The 18,567-nt window shown below is 31.4% G+C and overlaps 1 protein-coding gene and 1 long non-coding RNA gene across 5 annotated transcripts; one reads left to right on the plus strand and one right to left on the minus strand.

Moving 5' to 3' along the window:
- Window positions 1-220: 220 nt before the first annotated feature.
- Window positions 221-2,206, minus strand: LOC122307774. Its single transcript, XR_006241812.1, has 3 exons — window positions 1,171-2,206; window positions 818-1,059; window positions 221-533 (listed from the first exon to the last, which is right to left on the minus strand). It is a non-coding gene; the product is annotated as an uncharacterized LOC122307774 (long non-coding RNA).
- A 713-nt stretch (window positions 2,207-2,919) lies between these two features.
- On the plus strand, window positions 2,920-6,144 carry LOC122306411. 4 transcript variants are annotated; one of them, XM_043118838.1, is made up of 6 exons: window positions 2,920-3,298; window positions 3,939-4,167; window positions 4,801-5,159; window positions 5,265-5,355; window positions 5,699-5,765; window positions 5,863-6,144. In XM_043118838.1, exons 2-6 carry the CDS (start codon window positions 4,046-4,048, stop codon window positions 5,914-5,916), a joined length of 693 nt encoding a protein of 230 aa, XP_042974772.1. In that variant the 5' UTR covers window positions 2,920-3,298; window positions 3,939-4,045; the 3' UTR covers window positions 5,917-6,144. The 4 variants fall into 4 exon arrangements, with proteins under 4 accessions (XP_042974772.1, XP_042974775.1, XP_042974773.1 ...); XM_043118840.1 differs by having other exon boundaries at window positions 2,927-3,298; window positions 4,801-5,057; XM_043118841.1 differs by lacking the exon at window positions 3,939-4,167 and having other exon boundaries at window positions 2,923-3,298; window positions 4,796-5,159.
- The last annotated feature ends 12,423 nt before the right edge of the window (window positions 6,145-18,567 follow it).

Raw genomic sequence — 18,567 nt, forward strand, 5'->3', positions numbered from 1 at the left:
ATTCCGGATTCCGGGTTGAACCCGGTTTTTTTTTTTTTTTTTTTTTTTTTTTTTTTTTTTTTTTTTTTTTTTTTTCAGTCTGCGGCTTGTATAAATAAGGAATTAAGAGATACATATTCCGATCTTTCAAATTTTACTCTCTTGAACAAATCAAACTCACTCAAACTACTTTCTTAATCGGGTACAGGTTTTATGTTTAATTGGTATTAGTACTCCTTCATAAAACAGTGGAAGAATCCTTTTATAATTGGCTTTTTTTTAATGGTCTGAACCAAAGAAATGGGGAAATATTAATATTTTTCCACCACTTCAATGATTTTATCTTGTCAACTCTGTTTTAAATGAACGGTTTCGAGTACCAACTCTTAAAATAAAATCTAGCATACTAATTGATCAGAAAAACTACATTTAAATGCAAACAAATCCCCCCCCCCAAAAAAATAAAAAGATTGAAGTAAGAAAATTCAGCAGCACTGTGGACTTCAATTATCTTTCCCATCAGTTTCAGCTTATACAGAATATACTCAGCAGCACTGTGGCAAAAAAAAGAAGCAATATGTGAGCAAATAAATAAATGGTATCTTAGCTATGCACACAAAATTAGTCCAACAAAGACCTATTTGAAAAGTATCTAAGTCTCTGTTTGTAAGATGTGAACATAAACAACAAATTCATCAATGCAATCACCAGCTCCATTCCATGTGATCTTTAAAGAATATTTGAATCTTCTCTAAAACAATATTATATATTCATGAAGGCAATTGAGTATTTTCAGGTTAGTGATAACACTAGCAAGACAGCTATAAATTTTACTCACCACTGATGCAAAAGACTTCTTTGGAGCATCCTCCTGGATTGTAGGAGCTGTCTCAGTGAGTGGACTTTCAGCACTCTGACTTAAATCAATTGGATGCTTCTCATGATCAATTCCTTTTTCACTAACTGACACTTGGCCGTTGGACAGTTGTTGACCATCATCCTTATGCTTATGAGTATCATCCTCTACATTGGTAGTTTGATTAGGTTCTAGGTGGTCACTGTCAGAACCAAGAGATGGCTCTGCAATTTTGGAAAAACAATAAATCCATTAGAGAGGATACTTACCAGGACACTTCGAAAAAAAAAAAAAAAAACCAAAGACTATAGAACACCTCGAAACAGGATACTTACCTGCAGAGCCAGGAGTTCAAACACCTAAATACATCTAAATTAAGGAAACGATGTCAAAGCTCATAAATCACATTTGGGATAAAAGATATAAAAACAACTGCGTTGAGGACAAAAGATGAGACATAATATATTGTTTTCTGGAACAGAATTCCAAATAAAAATTATTTTTCATAAGTAGAATTCCCAAAAAAAAAAAATTGGAAATAGAATAGAGCAACAAATAAGGAGCTGCGAGAAGCAGATAAAGAAAATAAGATTACCTTATCAAAGACTGAAGCTCAAGGTGATATTGACTACATTCTGCAGTCACTTGATCAAACAAGTCACTCTACATATCATAGTAAAGTCTAAGCCCTTCATATTAGGGATTGAAACGTACAACAAGTTGACAAGTTCTTAATTAATTAAGGCGACTATATAGGATATTGATTAAATTACCTTCTTTTTCACACCCAAAAGCTTAGTTTAATATCAACGGTATTTTATACTTTTATACAAGGCCTTGGGTTCAGGCATTTCATCAAGAACAAGTAGGAATCTTTATCTAAACAAAAAGCTATATTACAGACATGATCGATTTAATGCATAGCATTTACACAACCCTTCAACCCTTCAACCAATCAAACCCTTCAACCCTCGGAATCAGAAAACCCACACGAGACAGTGATTCAAAAACACTAAATACCAAATACCCAAAAAAAAAAAAAGGATACATGCAGATCTAACGGAAATAGCAGATCTGAAAAACTTGAAAAATAAAAACACCCCACGTTTAACAAAAAATAGCAGATATATATATATATATATAGAGAGAGAGAGAGAGAGAGAGAGAGAGAGAGAGAGAGAGAGAGAGAGAGAGAGAGAGAGAAGAGAGACTACCGGGTTTAGGCAGATCTGCGACAGGGGTGAGAGCTTCGCGTTCTTGATGGGTGTGAGTGTGTTGGTGGGAGAAGAGGCGGGGTTGAGACCATCACGGCGGCGGCGGCTACGGTTTCGTAGCTAGGGTTGAGAGAGAGAGAGAGAGAGAGAGAGAGAGAGAGAGAGAGAGAGAGAGAGAGAGAGAGAGAGAGAGAGAGAGAGAGAGCAGATGAGGGGAGGGGAAGGACCGAAGGAGACGTAGAATCAGGGGGAGGGGAAGGAAACTTAGGGTTTTTTTTTCCCTTTATATAGAAACCCGATTAACCGGGTTATGAATATGAAACTCGAATTGTCTACCCGGGTCCGGACCGCATAAGGTCGGGTTTTGCAATCCGGGTTCCAAACCCGGAACCGGAATCCGGACTTTATCCGGCCCGGATGAACAGTCCTACCGAAAACCATAACCGAGAACCCGGTTATCCGGGTTCCGAACTAGGCCGGGTAAAACCTGGCCCGTATGAACAGTCCTACCTGTTAGTTCATTTTGTGTATTTTTTTTTTCTTTTTTTACATGTATTTTTTTCATATTTTTAAATATTTTTAAAAAAATAAAAAATTTATAATATTATTAAAAAATACTTACTTAATTATTAAGTAAACAAATAATATTAAATAAAAAGTCTCAATAGTAGCTCCCAAAAAAAAAGCAGAAAGAGTAGCATTTTTTTTTAATATTTTTATTAGAAAACTTTTTTAATATATAATTTAAAGAAACATAGACTTACTGTATTTTATTTTATTTTTTAATCATAACAAAAAATTTGATAAAAAGGTTGTTGAGGATAATGGTTATAGAAAATGATTACACAGATAATTATAATAAAGAATGGGGTCCATTACCTGTGTCGCTACTCTTCACTCCAATCATCCAGGATTCCAGTGGGCAAGAAAGTGGCAAGAGGACTTCTAGAGGCCCATCAAAGTGTGAAATCTGAAAAATCACCCAATCAATGCCCTCATAATCCCATATCCGCGGGAATTCAGCTTTCTGATTCTCTATAAATAAAGACCGTAGAAAGAAAAATCCAGAATCTTTTGGATTTAGATTCGATTTTTGTTTTCTTACTTCCCTTTCAGAATCTAGGGTTGCGTCCGTTGGTTTTCTTGGAATCATGTCCAACTGCTGAGTTTTGCTTTGAGTTTTGGCGATTATGGTGACGATAAATAGCTCGATTGCTGCTTGGATCAGTCATTTTCTTGATTGCATGGGGTAAGTCCTAGGTTTCGAGCCTTAATTGCCGATAATCAGTTTTATTCGGATTGGATTTTGTATTTGGAAGTACTTTTCTTGCCTTTTTGGGCGTCTTAATTGCTGCCATTTTTGTTCCCAAAAAGCAAGGAGGGTCTTCAGTTAGGGATGCTTCTGATATTAGTTAAGTTTTGGCTTTCAACCTTTTTTTCAAAAAACAAAAAATGGCCCTTTTTGGAATGACCGTTGACTTGTTTGCTCCCGATCTTCCATCTTTTTCGGTCTGCACGTTGTATTTGTTTCCATTAGTAGTAATCTGATCCTTTTTTTTTTTTCCTAGTAGAGTATTCGAAGTTAAGTCATCAAGGCAATATAAAGTTTTACTTCGTCCATATATGTATGCAAGTATCTCTGTATGTGAGTTGCATCTTCTCTAATTAACTTTTCATGGATGAGCACGCTGACAAAATTGGCGTTGGATTACATTGCCTCCTCGTACCTTTTATGCACCTAAATATCATGATGGTTGGAGATTAAAAACCAATACCATATATAAAATATACAAATTTACTTACATATATATATATATATAGTAAAATTACTGCTCTTGTCTGATCATTCGAAAAGACCGGCTAAGCATCATTGGCTTTGCAAGCAACAGTTCCTAGATTCATGGAGATATAGAGCATCATATGAGCTGCCATGCTTGCATATCCACCATTTGAGTCTCCAACAATTGTTCCAATAACTACATATCCGATTTGACCTATGGACAAACATCACGAGCAGTGTCGCTGGTTGAAGCCTTCATCGGCAAGAAGGGGTCGTTTGCTTTCTGGCCATCAAATGCATACAGTTCTAGTTGCTGGTTGGGCCAGTTTGATTGCCTGGTCTGCTCTGCTCTTAAACATTAGAAAGATAAGAAAACTAAATGAGTGTATATATGATAAATTTACTCACAGAGAGCCTAGTTGAAACTGAATGAAGAAATCAAAGCTGCATTTGGTCATTGGCCATCACATGGAAACAAATTAAGGCTATATTATGAACTTTTCATCCTGAAAGGTGATGAATTTAGTTATAGAGATAGAGAGCCTACTTGAAACTAAGTCTCATTTGATTTTTATAGTGTCCGAGCAGCTCCTTCAAATTATAACAATGTTAGTGCCCTGAATCACTAGAAGAAAAATGTCTTAACTCTTCTTGTGCATCTCAAACAACCGGTATCCTTCCTATCTGGGAAAAACGGTTGAGAAACTTCACCTGAAATTATTTTTGTATATTGCCCCTGATCATTGTGAATCAAGTTTGATGGCACACTGTTGATACTGTATCTGGACTTCACAACTGTTGAACTTGAATTCTTTTACTCCTAATTGTGAAAAGGAAAAGGGAATAAATGTTAATGAGTACTACTTATACCGGTTCAAGTGCTGACACTTAATTATCTGGCCTTAATGCTCTATTATTTTCGCTGCTGCATTCATTGTATACGTGGTTTAACTTGGTTTGTAACAGAACAGTGGTTGCTTTGGGTGCTGTACTGGACCCACACCAATTATAGCTGTTGATGAGCCATCAAAGGGGCTAAAAATTCAGGGGCGCATGGTGAGAAAATCCAGTTTATCGGATGATTTTTGGAGTACCAGCACATATGATCTGGATAACAGCACTGTTCAGTCTCTAAAAAGCATCTCGTCTATCAGCACATCAAACCAAAATCTTAACTGTGGTGGTGGCATTGGCGGCACAAGCAGCAATTCTGACTTTGTAAATCATGGCAAGTTTTCTTACATTATTTCTTTCTTTCCTGCGTATGTACTGAGACAAATATGGTTGTTTCCATATGGAGCCATCTGGAGTATTTTGATCACCCCTTTTGGTGAGTTATGTTCATGATTTATGGGTTTATGGCTTGTGCTTCCGGTTTAGTGCAATTTGGGTTTGTGAGACAATATCATATAACGTGTACATTTGTACATTGCAGGTCTTCTTCTCTGGAACCAAACCAGGCTTCAATGGATTGGAAGTAGCAGGTTCAGAGACCAGTCGCACCAAAGTCGGGAACCCAGATTAAGGTGTCTTACTTGTGTCTTTTATGATGAGTTCATTAGTTGAAAACCTGTGTCAACCATCCAGCAAGTTAATAGATTAACCACGACTATTTCCCATCTACTAAAATCAAAGCCATCACCTTTTAAATGGTTTCTTAAATCATTGTGCTTTTTATGCTTTTTAATGAGTAATGATAGTAGTTCCTTTTGATTTCCACACTTTTTGAAATGAAGGATCAGTAATGATCAATATGTCTTTTCAAAATTTAATTAAGAAAGAAGAAATCATATGGAGGGGTGATTATAAATGCATATATCTGGCTAGAATCCCATTACTCATGGTGGTCTGACGTATTCTATCTTTCAGTTGGAATGCAACCTATGAAAGTTTACTTGGAACCAAACAGCCTTTACCCCAGCCCATTCCTCTATCTGTAAGTGTGCTGTGTAATTTGGTAATCTTGCTTTATGTTGTTGGATTAATTTGCTAATTACACATTCTGATATGTGTTTATAAAATTTAATTGATAGGAAATGATAGAGTTTCTTGTTGATGTATGGGAGCAGGAAGGGCTCTATGATTAAGTGTATTCGTATCAAGATAAGAGTCTTTTGTGTATAGTTGAGGGCTAAGGAGGAACAAAAGGTTCGAACACATTTTTCTGTTTCACTTGTAATACAACACACTAATGACAGTACTCTCTCTCTCTCTCTCTCCTGTATATGCCGCATCGGACATGCCCTTCTACCATGTTCAAACTGAACATAGATGTAAGTGTGTACATAAAATAGATAAACTTGCTGTTCTCTTTTCGTTTTCTTGTTGATGGGCTGTTATGGTCATTCTTTCTCGTTTTATTTTTAAGAAAATTAAGCTATATGGTGTTATATCTGCCGGATTGACTGTTGCGTATACGAGTGTGGTGTATCCACAAAGAGTTAGATGTGCTGGGCACGCACCTTCAGAAGAACATTGTAATATTGGATACAATGTTGTGCCTAATCAAGGCACAACAGGACATCAATTGTCGATTAGTGTGAATACACCGAACATGGCCTGACCTTGTGATATGCCGGGAAGGAGCCAAAAGCTTATTTGTTCTTTATCGATGTTCTATAGGGCTGGTTTGTGATTCATGCACACAAGGACTTTGTTACATGTGGTTCAAGTATGTTAGGTTGCTTTTCCAATTACTTAATGGAGAGCATGAAGTTTCCATCCAGCAGCCGTCGAACTACATGAAGTGGTCAGTGATGTCTAATGTTCCAAACGTGTGTATCCAGGGAGATGTTGGGGACTCAAAGCGTCGCTAGGACTTTCAAGCTTCCAACTCAATTTGGGATTGTATAATTATTCAAGAATAACGCTACTCTTCGACTTGAATTTTTCTTCCTTGGTTGCTTATCTGCGGCTTTTTTACACCTTTTCTTATGTCAACCGCCAAAATAAAAAATCAAGCAACTGGAAAGAGGAGAAAATAAGATTCAGAGTTAAAAATAGCATCTCTCATTATTCGATGCTGGGTAGTAAGTACTCTATATGGTTCGTCATCGAGGGCTGGTTTACACGAAAAGAACGATAAAGAAGTGCTATGCCTGGTGCCGTAAATAAACAAAACTATTCGACAAGTCGTTTAAGATTGGATCGCGCAAACTCGAAATTGACTTGATTCGTTTAATATATGAGTTGTTAACTTGTTCGTGAATATAAAAACGATACAACTCATACAAAACGTAAAAGTTCATGTAAACTCAAATATTTTCATATATATTGTTTTTTAACAGTATTATCTTTATATGTATAATGAGAATATTTAAAATACTCAAATAGATTAATGTTAGTAATGTTCCTAATACTACACATGTTACTTGAGCCCTTATGAAGCAAATTGTTGATATATATATATATATATACACACACACACACAACATTTATGAAGACATTAACAAAAAGACAAAATTTACTTGTCAAACTTTTTAGATAAAGTAAAAAAAAAAATACAATATAAATAATTTATTTTATATAAATCAAGCAGCTCATGAACGTATTCGAACTCCCTCAAATATTTATCGAGTTATTCATGAACATAAAATCTGATTCGATGAAAAATTTTTGCTCAACTTGTGTTAAATAATCGAGTATTAACCATTTATTACTCGCTTGAACTCGACTCGTTTACATTCCATTTTTTGGAGAGAGAGAGAGAGATGAATTTGAAGCACATCAAATATTAATTGGCTCTTTTAGGTTCAGGGAAACATATTAGGTGCTTGGTTGTTGCGATGTCTTCATGATATAAAAAAAAAAAAAAATGCGTCTTTTTGAGCAAAATCTTTGCATTTGTCCCTCCATTTGTCAGGTGATGGGTCTAAGAGATCATTTAGAATGCAAAGAATCCAATCCATATGGTTCACCAAATGAATCTTGATCAAATAATTGTCAATTATTAAAAGCTTCCCATCTTTAAAAAAAAAAAAAAATTCTATATTTGTAGTCAATTTTGTTCGACTTGATTCAACCCCTTGTTCTGTCCTCTCCTTCCTTTTTTGTTTTGAAGGCTGTTTATAATGTGGTATTAAAAACAGATAAGCATGATGACTCGCTATTATTGGTACAATAACTTTAGTCGCCTTACAGGATTTTTCTTAGCTCGTACGTCATCCCCTAGCATTTTTCAAGGGATTATATCCTAATTTGGACGATTGGCTTAACTTTTTCAAAATTAAAATTAAATTAGCTCCCACAATATATCAGCTAATGTCTTATGAAATTCTTATCCGAATTGTAGACTTTAAAATGAGAAAGAGGTATATATAAAAAATGAATCTTATAAGCTATATTCAACAATTCAATATTATTTATACGGTTCACAATAAATACTATGAAATTTAATTTATTTATCATCTGATCTCTAATATTCTATAGCTTAAAGTTGGATTGAGAATTCTAGAATATCCTAATTCATGATGTATTATATTTTTTAACCCCATATTATAAAAATAAGGGTAGGTATGTAATAATATTTTAAATACAGTACCAGATGTCGTACCGGTCAAGACATTAGAACGAAATATTTCGGTATCAATATCGTTTCAGGATAGTCGATATATAAATAAATTATATGTATAAATATATATAAAAATTATATTATAAAATAATAGTTTATATATAAATAATTTATACATAAATACATATATATAAATTATAAATAGTCTGGTATAAATTGGAGATCAAAAAATAAGCTTGTAGTTTGAAAAAATAAAAATAAAAAATAAAAACTGAAATACCAGCCGGTACTGTCAGTATTCAGATCGACGGAATATTCCAACCGTACCTGCCAGTACGGTACGGTATTTAAAACCATGATACGTAGTGTATGAGATTCTATAATATTTAAGAATGAGAAATTTTTATTTTTTATAATATTTCAATGAGGTTCTAATTGTATAATTGGTTAATTTTTAAAAAAAAAAAAAAAAAAAGAGGAGGAAGAAGAAGAAGAAGAAGAAGAAGAAGAAGAAGAAAAAAGAAGAACAAAAGACAAAAATCAGCCCTCCATAATATCCGCATTAGTTTGAAAAGCTACGAAGAATAAATGGTAAAATAAAAATAGACGCATACAGCTAGAGATACCTTCGCATCCTCATTCAATGGATATTCAACACTACAATACAAAAATTTTAAAGCTTGAATGGTATAGCGAAAAGACGAACTTTTGTCAGTATTCCTGTCCCTCCACAAATGGGTTAACAGGGTCATCAAACTCAATATATTTAGAGTTTTGCTATATATAAATATAGTTACGTACTAATCTATATATCAATACTGATTTATTCATACTTAAAATTTAACTCAATATTATTTTCAATAAAATTTATTTTTTAACCAATCACATCATATTAATACACAAATTAATACATAATTATACTTGCAACTATATTTTTCCATATATTTATATACACACAGGTACACATGCACTTACTGTGAATATGTGCTTCTAAATGTCCTAAACTTGTATTATTTTAATTTTATCCTTATAATTGTCATGATTTGTATGCATACGATGGTGTGCTGCTTTAGTTTATTGCATAGAAAGATTTGCATAAACTAAATATGATCCTCCACCCCACTGTCTCCGTAACGGACCAAACTCTGACTAAAAAAAACATGAAAAACAAGAAAAAACAACACTCAAAACCGTGTAAAATATAGTTTTTATTTTTATTTTTTATGTTTTAGTTTGGAGATTGTGTGTAAAATATATATTTAATTAGTCTTGTTTAGATTTAAAGATAAAATGGAATGAGATAGTTTTAGATGAAAGATAAAAGTTGAATAACATATTATCAGAATATTATTTTTTAATATTATTATTATTTTAAAATTTGAAAAAAATTGAATTATTTATTATATTTTAGATAAAAATTTGAAAAAATTATAATGATGAGATGAAACGAGACGAAACATTTGCAAATCCAAACGGGTTTGTTTCTAGCCTTGTATTGCGTGCACTTGTGCTTGTTTCTGCCATACCCGCCCACCACACCTTGTACTTCTATAATTCTTGAAAGGTTCTTCTTCTCCAAGTTAGCCAAGTTGCCAACTAATGTTCAATGCATGCACCTCCAACGTCACTGTTTTTAAACAAGCTCACCAACTTTGCCTCATGCATCTTCTAAAATCACATCCACATATCTTAATTCTTATTCAAATTTAAAGACTTTTAAGTAATTGAGAGAATATGGATATGTACAGTGTCTTATAACATATATTTCTTGTGAATATAACTCTGCCTAAATATTTATACTGACATCAATAAATATTATATTATGCATCTATCTTCTTCTAGTACTTATGATTTTTCAATTTTAATATAGATGTATTTTTTAGAAATACTATAGCCAGAAAGAGATTTTATGAAAATAAACACATAAACTAATTACATGGTTTCATATGATACGTTAGATTTATTTTATAATAAAAATAATTGTACAATCTAACTTACCACATTAAATTATGTCAATCTGTAAGTTTATTTTCGTGCAATTTCTTTATAGCTAAAATATTTTTTTCCCAATACTATTATAACTTGCATAGCATAAAACATGTCATGTATCTATATATAATTTGAGAAAGAACCCAAAATTTCAGTATGTTTGAACTCTCTCTTTTCTTATTAATTTGTTCTTTGGATAGGAAAGGCCGAAATCAGCAGATCAAGTGATGCCATATATGCACAGAACCATATCATTGCAGGGAAGAATTGGATGATCATAAAGTAGTGAGCATGAACTTTCGTTAAAAGTTGTGGTATAAGTAATTAATTAAAGGGATTTTAACGATCCATCGACTTTGCAGTTTTACATGTTTTTTCTTTCTTTCTTTCTTTCCTTGCATGTTTAAAAAGAGTCATGAGAAAATGTTGCACGCAATTAATACATGCATTTTACTGTCCTTTTTTTTCTTTTCTTTTCTTTTTTTCTTTTTTTTTAAAGACCAGTAAGAGGTTTTATTTTCTATAAAATTTTGACTTTAAAATTTTTTTAAAATAAATAGAGAAAATAACATTTTATCATTTTATGAAAATTGATAAGTTTTCTTTTCTTAAGAAAAAGGTTTAATTAATAGATAAATCTATATAAAATGAGTTTTCTAATATGCGTACCAATATTGATTCATTCATACTTAAAATTTAAATTAACACTGTTTTCAATAAAATCTACTTTTTAACCAATCATATCAAATTGGTGCGCAGATTAGTATACAATTATGCTTGCAACTATATTTTTTCATATAAAAGTCAGATATTGTAAAACTTAATCCTTAAGAGTTGGTTGAAGTGGTTAGAGTCTATCTTAGTGGTATACTCCATCCAGATCTAATGTTCAAATTCTCGTGGGTGAAACTAATTTTTATGAATAATTAGATTTGGACAGTTTCTTCTTAAATTACTTGAGACGTACTTACAGAAACTCCTTATCAAGAAAATTTAAGATGAGCAAATCTCGTATAATTATTTTCTAAAATAGTGAAACCTATATGAAAAGATTCATAAACATTTTTCATTTAACAAAGTTATGGCTAATCTAATACGGATCAAAGTAAAGAACTTTTAACTAATTATAGTTTTTCAAATAAATTTTAATTAATTATATATGTCAGACGGAGAGAGAGAGAGAGAGAGAGAGAGAGAGAGGAGAGGAAGGCCGGGGGGAAATGGTCGGCAATTTCTTGCGGTACTCACACGCGTACGAAATGATAAAGAGAACAAAAGCCGAAGTTTCTGAGATGAGAGATCCATTGATTCTAACCCACAGTCAGAAAACAATGTCTTAGCATGCATTGGAGCCTCCCACATGTATTCATATTAATATTCTAAATCAAATTCATTGCACATCCCAACCACCTTTTTCTTGTTTTTGTCTAAAATAAAAGAACCGTCAAAATTTTATATACCAATTAATTATATACGCCACCACATAAGACATCATGGGTCCCTCTCGATCACTACTACCAAGTCTATGTTTTTCCAAGTCAACCCATTCGGATTCACTGTCTCTCTCCCCTCTCTCTCTCTCTCTCTCTCAACAACTCCTCAAGAAGCAATTCTTGACCACTCTGATCATATTGGTCAAAGCTCATTCTTTTATCATGAAAAAAATTTATTTATAAACAATTTTATTATATAAATTGATTAAAACATAATAATATTTATACTATTTTTATGATTATAATAAGTCTCGAGTTAAAAAATATGAGAAATAAATTTTACAATCATGATTTATGCGTAAATATCGAGTAATCATTTTGAAAAAAAATAAAATTTATATGAAAAAATTAATTTTTTAATAATAGACGTCACTCATTTTCAAAGAGCAATACTACGTATAATATCTATTTGGAGGGTACAATACAGGCTTATGTAATTTTATCTTTAAAATTTTTTAAAATTATAAAAATATTTCTTCAAAAAATGATATTTTTTTCTCATTTAATAAAGAGCCTACACATATAGTCTACAAATAATGACTGTAAATAAAATTTTTTTTCAAACAGATTACACAATGTTTGTACATTCTATATGTAGTATTACTAAAAAAAAAATATACAAGTGCGTAAAGATTTATGACACCTATGTGAATTTAATTTTTCAAATCTTATTAAAAAAAAAAAAAAACTATGGCTAAGCTTTTCATTGGACAATATTTCTAGCACGATGGATGACAAGTACGTGATTATAACAAAATATATAGCAATAATTAATGTAAGCTAGGAATAGTGCATATATGCGAGAGATAAAGCACACTCTTTCATGACCACTAACAAAGAAATGATATATCACACACTATAAAAGTGATTAGACAGAAAATTATAATAAAATGGTTCCAAGAAAAATCACAAGAGTTAATTGATGATGATGAGGTACCATTTCAAATGATTTGGACATTCCCAAAGGCAATTTCCCAATAACTTTATTCTATCTTAAGCTAAACACTAATCCAATGTTAATCTCATGTATAGGCATCATCTTCATTTAAAAGGTCACATCCTTGGTTGGTTTGGTTCTTCATGATGGAAAACATCATCCAATAGATTGACAACGATTGTTCCGTGTTTAGAATTTAAAATTTGTATATTACCGCACTTAATACATTATCGAAATTATATAAAATATATTTATTTTTTTATTTATTATGATTAATGCGATTTAAGTGTAAATAAATATTGTATTTATGATCGGCATGTAAGTGTTCAAAATCCATATTTGTTACCAAGTTGTTATATTTATGAAGCTAAATTAATAGCAAAAATAAAAGAAAATTGCTGTTACATGAGTTGGAATTCCAAATCTCAAGTCTGTAATATTTTTTTATCTCATTTTATATAATTTTTTTATTCAAACATCACTTGAATAAAATATAAAAATATTCAAAATTTTCAAATTTTAATACAAATATAATATTAAAAAAATTACATTTAAAAATATTTTTATTCAATTTTTTCTCTCTCATTTCTTAAAAATTTATAAAAAAATCATTACTTAAATAATTTTATTATTATTCACAAACTATTTAATTATTAGTATTAATTAATTTTTCATTTCATCTACTGATCTCACAAACCATTATTATATATTGTTTATCCGAGCTGAGAAAAGTACACGGCTTTCCTCTTAACCGATCGATCGAGAGCTTTGACTAAATAAAATTAACCACAACTTGCAAAAGTATACTATTTTTTTGACTTTTTTCTTAGGTTTTTTAAGTGTCATTATACTATATAGGTAATTAAAGTGCCATTTGCACAACTTGTTCTATTAATGCATTTTAATCTCATTTTAAATGATAAGTACGTTCTCCCAAAAAGTATAATTTATTTATGTTCCTAAATTTCCTTCCATTTTATATCACTTATGTGACACCCCCAAATTCTATTTGGGATCGGACAGACATTTGAAGCGTCGAGACATGCAACACAATGTTACCTGCCCCCGTTCATGACATATAAGATGCAATATTCCTAACATGCATCTAACAATATGCAATATTCGCAGCGGATAAATTTTTTCTTTAGCAATACTATGCACCAAATTGAAAATATCCCAAATGCTTAAAACATACTTCATACATAAAAATCCATTGAACAACTAAGATAACAATACTAGTCCAAAATGGTTATGATCCAAAAAGTAGTAGAGATGCAACTCAATCGTACAAGTAGTAATTTACGTTAATTACTATATCAACATTTATGTTGCACCGTCACTTAGTCAACTGTGTCTAGTTGATCAGCTCCTGATTCTCCTTCAGGTCTTGTAACAAGATCTACCATTCGGGGGGAATGATAGTTGGGACTACCAAAGTGAGATTTGATTACAAATCTCAGTAAGTTAACAAAAAACTTCCACACAAGCTAATGATGCATGGATGACAGTAAAAGCATAAATGCATAATCAAATTCATAAGTAATTAAAGCATAACTTGGAGTACAACATAGCATAATTTTCATAACTTAAATTGAAACATGAACTGAACTTGACTTGACATGAACTTGATCTGAAACTTGACTTAGCATGAACTTGCTTTGAAACTTGAATTAACATGAAAAATACATACTTCACAGTTGTTGTGGCCCCATGTATTTTACGTGTAAATACATACTCCACAATTGTTGTGGCCCCATGTATTCTACGCAAACTTGACTTAACATGAAAAATACATACTCCACAGTTGTTGTGGCCCCATGTATTATACGTATAAATACATACTCCACAGTTGTTGTGGCCCCATGTATTCTACACAAACTTGACTTAACATGAAAAATACATACTCCACAGTTGTTGTGGCCACATATATTCTACGTGTAAATACATACTCTACAGTTGTTGTGGCCCCATGTATTTTACGTGACACAATTGCTGTGTCTCACGTAGTGTATGCGTCACAATTGCTGTGACCCCATACATAAGTAATCAAGATGAAACGTGACTGGAATACGAAAGGACTGGAGCCCTGACGTAACATAACGTGACTTAAATATAACTTGAAATACATGACCAACTTGAGATAGAAATATTTCGTAACATTGCATAACATATAATAGACAACATATTTAACATGACATACTTGCAACAGTGAATATTACATGACTTGACATACATGTAATAGATGGCATACTTAGCATGACGTACTTGTAAGGTACATTAATACATAACAGAATATATTATGTAACAGATAAAAATTTATGACAGAATAAATTCTGTATAATAGACAATTACGTGATAACTTGGCTTGGCATGGCATGACATATATGATAACATACATACATACACTGTAGTCCCTTTACTTAGCACACATACACAGTAGACTGCTAGTAAGTTAAAAGCTAACTTACCTCGATCTCCGCGTTTCTTATAAAATTTCAAGTGCGATCACGAGGAACTGTAATTAGTGATTCTAAAAGTTAGAACTAAATCACTAAAAATTTGAAATATGAAAAATACTAACTTAAAGAGTAAAATTTTTATTTTGCTCTCTACATGTGGGAAAATGATCGTTTTACCCATAACTTAAGGATTTTGCATACTAACTCCAAAAGTTTTCAAAATTTAGATTTCTCATGTAAATTTTGTCCTAAATTTAAATATCAACTCAGAAAAATTTTAAACAAAACACAACTATGAAGAACACACTATGATCGAAACATCCATAGGCCATTTCCCTTTATTTTTGTTGCAATTCTTTCCAACTTCAAAACTCATGCTTAAACCAAAATTTTGCAACAAACATCTTCCAATCCTAAGTTCAAAACCATACTTAAAACATCCATTTAAAAAAAACTAATAATCAACACCAAACTTTTTTGTAAAAAGATCCAAGCACTTGAATCACAAGTTTTGACCTTAAATCAAAATATCTCCAAGAATTTCAAAAATCAAATCTTACTTCTAACATATTCATAATATCATCCTAACATCAACCATGCTTTAAATCATCAAACTAAAGTCACCAAAATCACAAAATAACATTTGGAGTTTTTGATTTTACACTTAGTCCAAAAACAGAAACTTTTTCCTCAACTAGTTTTGATAAATCTCTTGATCTATGACTTATAAATGTATGATCTTCAAACCAAACCATTACATGGTTTAAAAAGATGTTCTAAAACATATACAAGCTTCTAATTCAAGATCACATGGTTAGAAATTAACCAAAACATAAATTTAGCCAAGAATATCCACACTTTGGCTTATCTGAATATCTCTTTGCATAAAATTTCATATCTTTGACACTAACATCAAATATTTTCAAAATAATAATATAACATGTATATAAGATACTTAAGATCCTCCAATAAAATTATTAAAGTCATTAGAATAGGTTTAGACCACCAAAGAGTTAAACTTTCTCAAAACAGAAACTGTTTTTCTTCTTCCAGTTTCTAAGTTTCTAAATCTAAGAAAATCTTTCATCAAAACCTTTAATCATGCAAAAATCCTCAACCAATAGTCACATATACATGTTAACAATACTCCATAAAAATTTTGGATCAATATCTATCCATTAGCTTGGTCAAAAACTCCAAACTATAACATATTCTCCAGTTTATCTCCCAGAATGACCTTTCTATAGTTTACACAATATTGGACTGACCAAATGATCTTCAAATGGGGTAAATAAGATATCCATGTAAACTAGACTAAAAAAGGAACAACTTATATGAAGGAGACTTTATGATAAAACACTTACAAAAGCTTCGAAATGGGTGTACAAAAGACCTCCTAAAAGCTGTCCGAGAGAGAGTGTTTGATATTCTTTTAATGGAAAGTGTAAATGAAGATAATTTCGTGGGGAGATGTGGCTGGAGATACTTATGAATGAGATATGGAAGAGATGAGGCTGGACTTGAGAGTTGAGTGTAGTTTTCTCCTACCCAAAAAAAATCTATAAATGATTATCTTATAATATTCTATCCAATAATATCTAAAAAAAAATCAACTTAAGATATTTTTATCTAATAATATCTATCAACTCAAAATAATTTTACCCAATAATATTCACGAAATTTACCTCAAGATATTTCTTTTTATCCAATAATATCTACGGTTTTGAACAGACGTTTTGTCTGAAAATATGAAAAAATGTTATTGCGCCATAAGACTTTAAATAATCCTCCGAGTCTAATGGCACAAACCATAATACATTTTGACACTTCTAACTATCTCCAATAATAAAAAATACACTTATGATACCATAGTAAATAATAACACTAACTATATAGTTAGACAAAAACCTATACGATTAATGGATTCGTGAAAACTTATGAGGTTTTCACGAGATTCCTAAAGTTAATAGAAATTTCACAATTGAATTTCTAGCGGGCTGTTACAACTTATTTTCTCATAATGGGGTTTAAAAATTTAATTAAATTAGTATTTAATAGTTATAGAATTTTGTTTTATCAATAGCTATATATTTAATAATTGATATCAAAGCAAGAACCATGTCCCGTCATTTACAAATCAAGAAAGGGACAACTTATAAATTGAATTAAAATGTCTTAATACTATATATAAACATAGTGCTAAGCCATTAAATATAGATAAATGGTGAAATTGCCAAAAAGGTAAAGAGCTACTACTGAGCGAGTATTGATGGAGTGAGCCACTATAAAAATCAAATTCAAAAGTATAGTAGAATGTTATGATCATAAGGATTAAAAACTTAAACCAAATTAATATCCAGTAGTTATAAACCTTTTGGACTTTAACAACTTCATATTTTTCATCTCCTTTTGTCTTAAAAATTGGGATAGAAGCGCAAGATTACAATCCTAAACATTATTGTTTTTTTTTTCACTCTCTTTAAACAATGTTTATGATCATAAATTTACCATGATGCTCAATGTTTAGTTGAATATTTCAAACCTTAAATAATTGGTATATAGTAAATTTCAAATGAATGCCAATCAGCATTTAGAGATATAACTGAATCATTCCGTATGATTATTCACTTGATAATTTTTCAGTTAAAGTTAAATTTAGCTCAGTTTATGAAAGAAAAAACTCAATCGTAAAAGTAGAAACATACTCGATTAGTAAATAACATATACTTAATTAAGCTTGACCCAACTCAGTTAAAATCTATTAAGACTCACTCGTTTATGTTTAACCTGTCTCATTAGCTCGACTCAATTAGATCTCGATAATACATTGTTAAATATGCATATATATATATACATGCGTGCGTATATATAAGTTATTCCTATATATTAATATTCTTTTATTTATATATATATCTAATATGTATGCATATATGTTAAATTTAATAATATAAATTAATTAAATTAGAGTGACTACTTTATAATATGTATTAACATTTAGTAGGTTAGACGTAGTAGTTTTATATCCTATTATGTAGTAAACTCCCAAACTCGAGCTTGAACTATTTATATCAAACTTTGATTCGATAATCCAAGAGATCAACTCAATTAGACCCAACCGTATCAGCGCTGGAATCATGTCATCCATATATTAGGTGTATATGCACGCGCAATTACTCTAATGACTTGTAAAAGAATAAAATTAATTGGAAAAAAGAGAAGGAAATAAAGGGCAGTTCCGGGTATTCGCTTTCTGGCTCTGCGGATGTTGAGTGGCGGTTTGACCTGGGGCCTGAAAGACGGGTTTGGGAAGGGAGATACATTGCACTTTGCATGTAAACAAAAAGGCAATG

Source organism: Carya illinoinensis, chromosome 4 (genome assembly GCF_018687715.1).
Source record: "Carya illinoinensis cultivar Pawnee chromosome 4, C.illinoinensisPawnee_v1, whole genome shotgun sequence".
Lineage (NCBI taxonomy): Eukaryota > Viridiplantae > Streptophyta > Magnoliopsida > Fagales > Juglandaceae > Carya > Carya illinoinensis.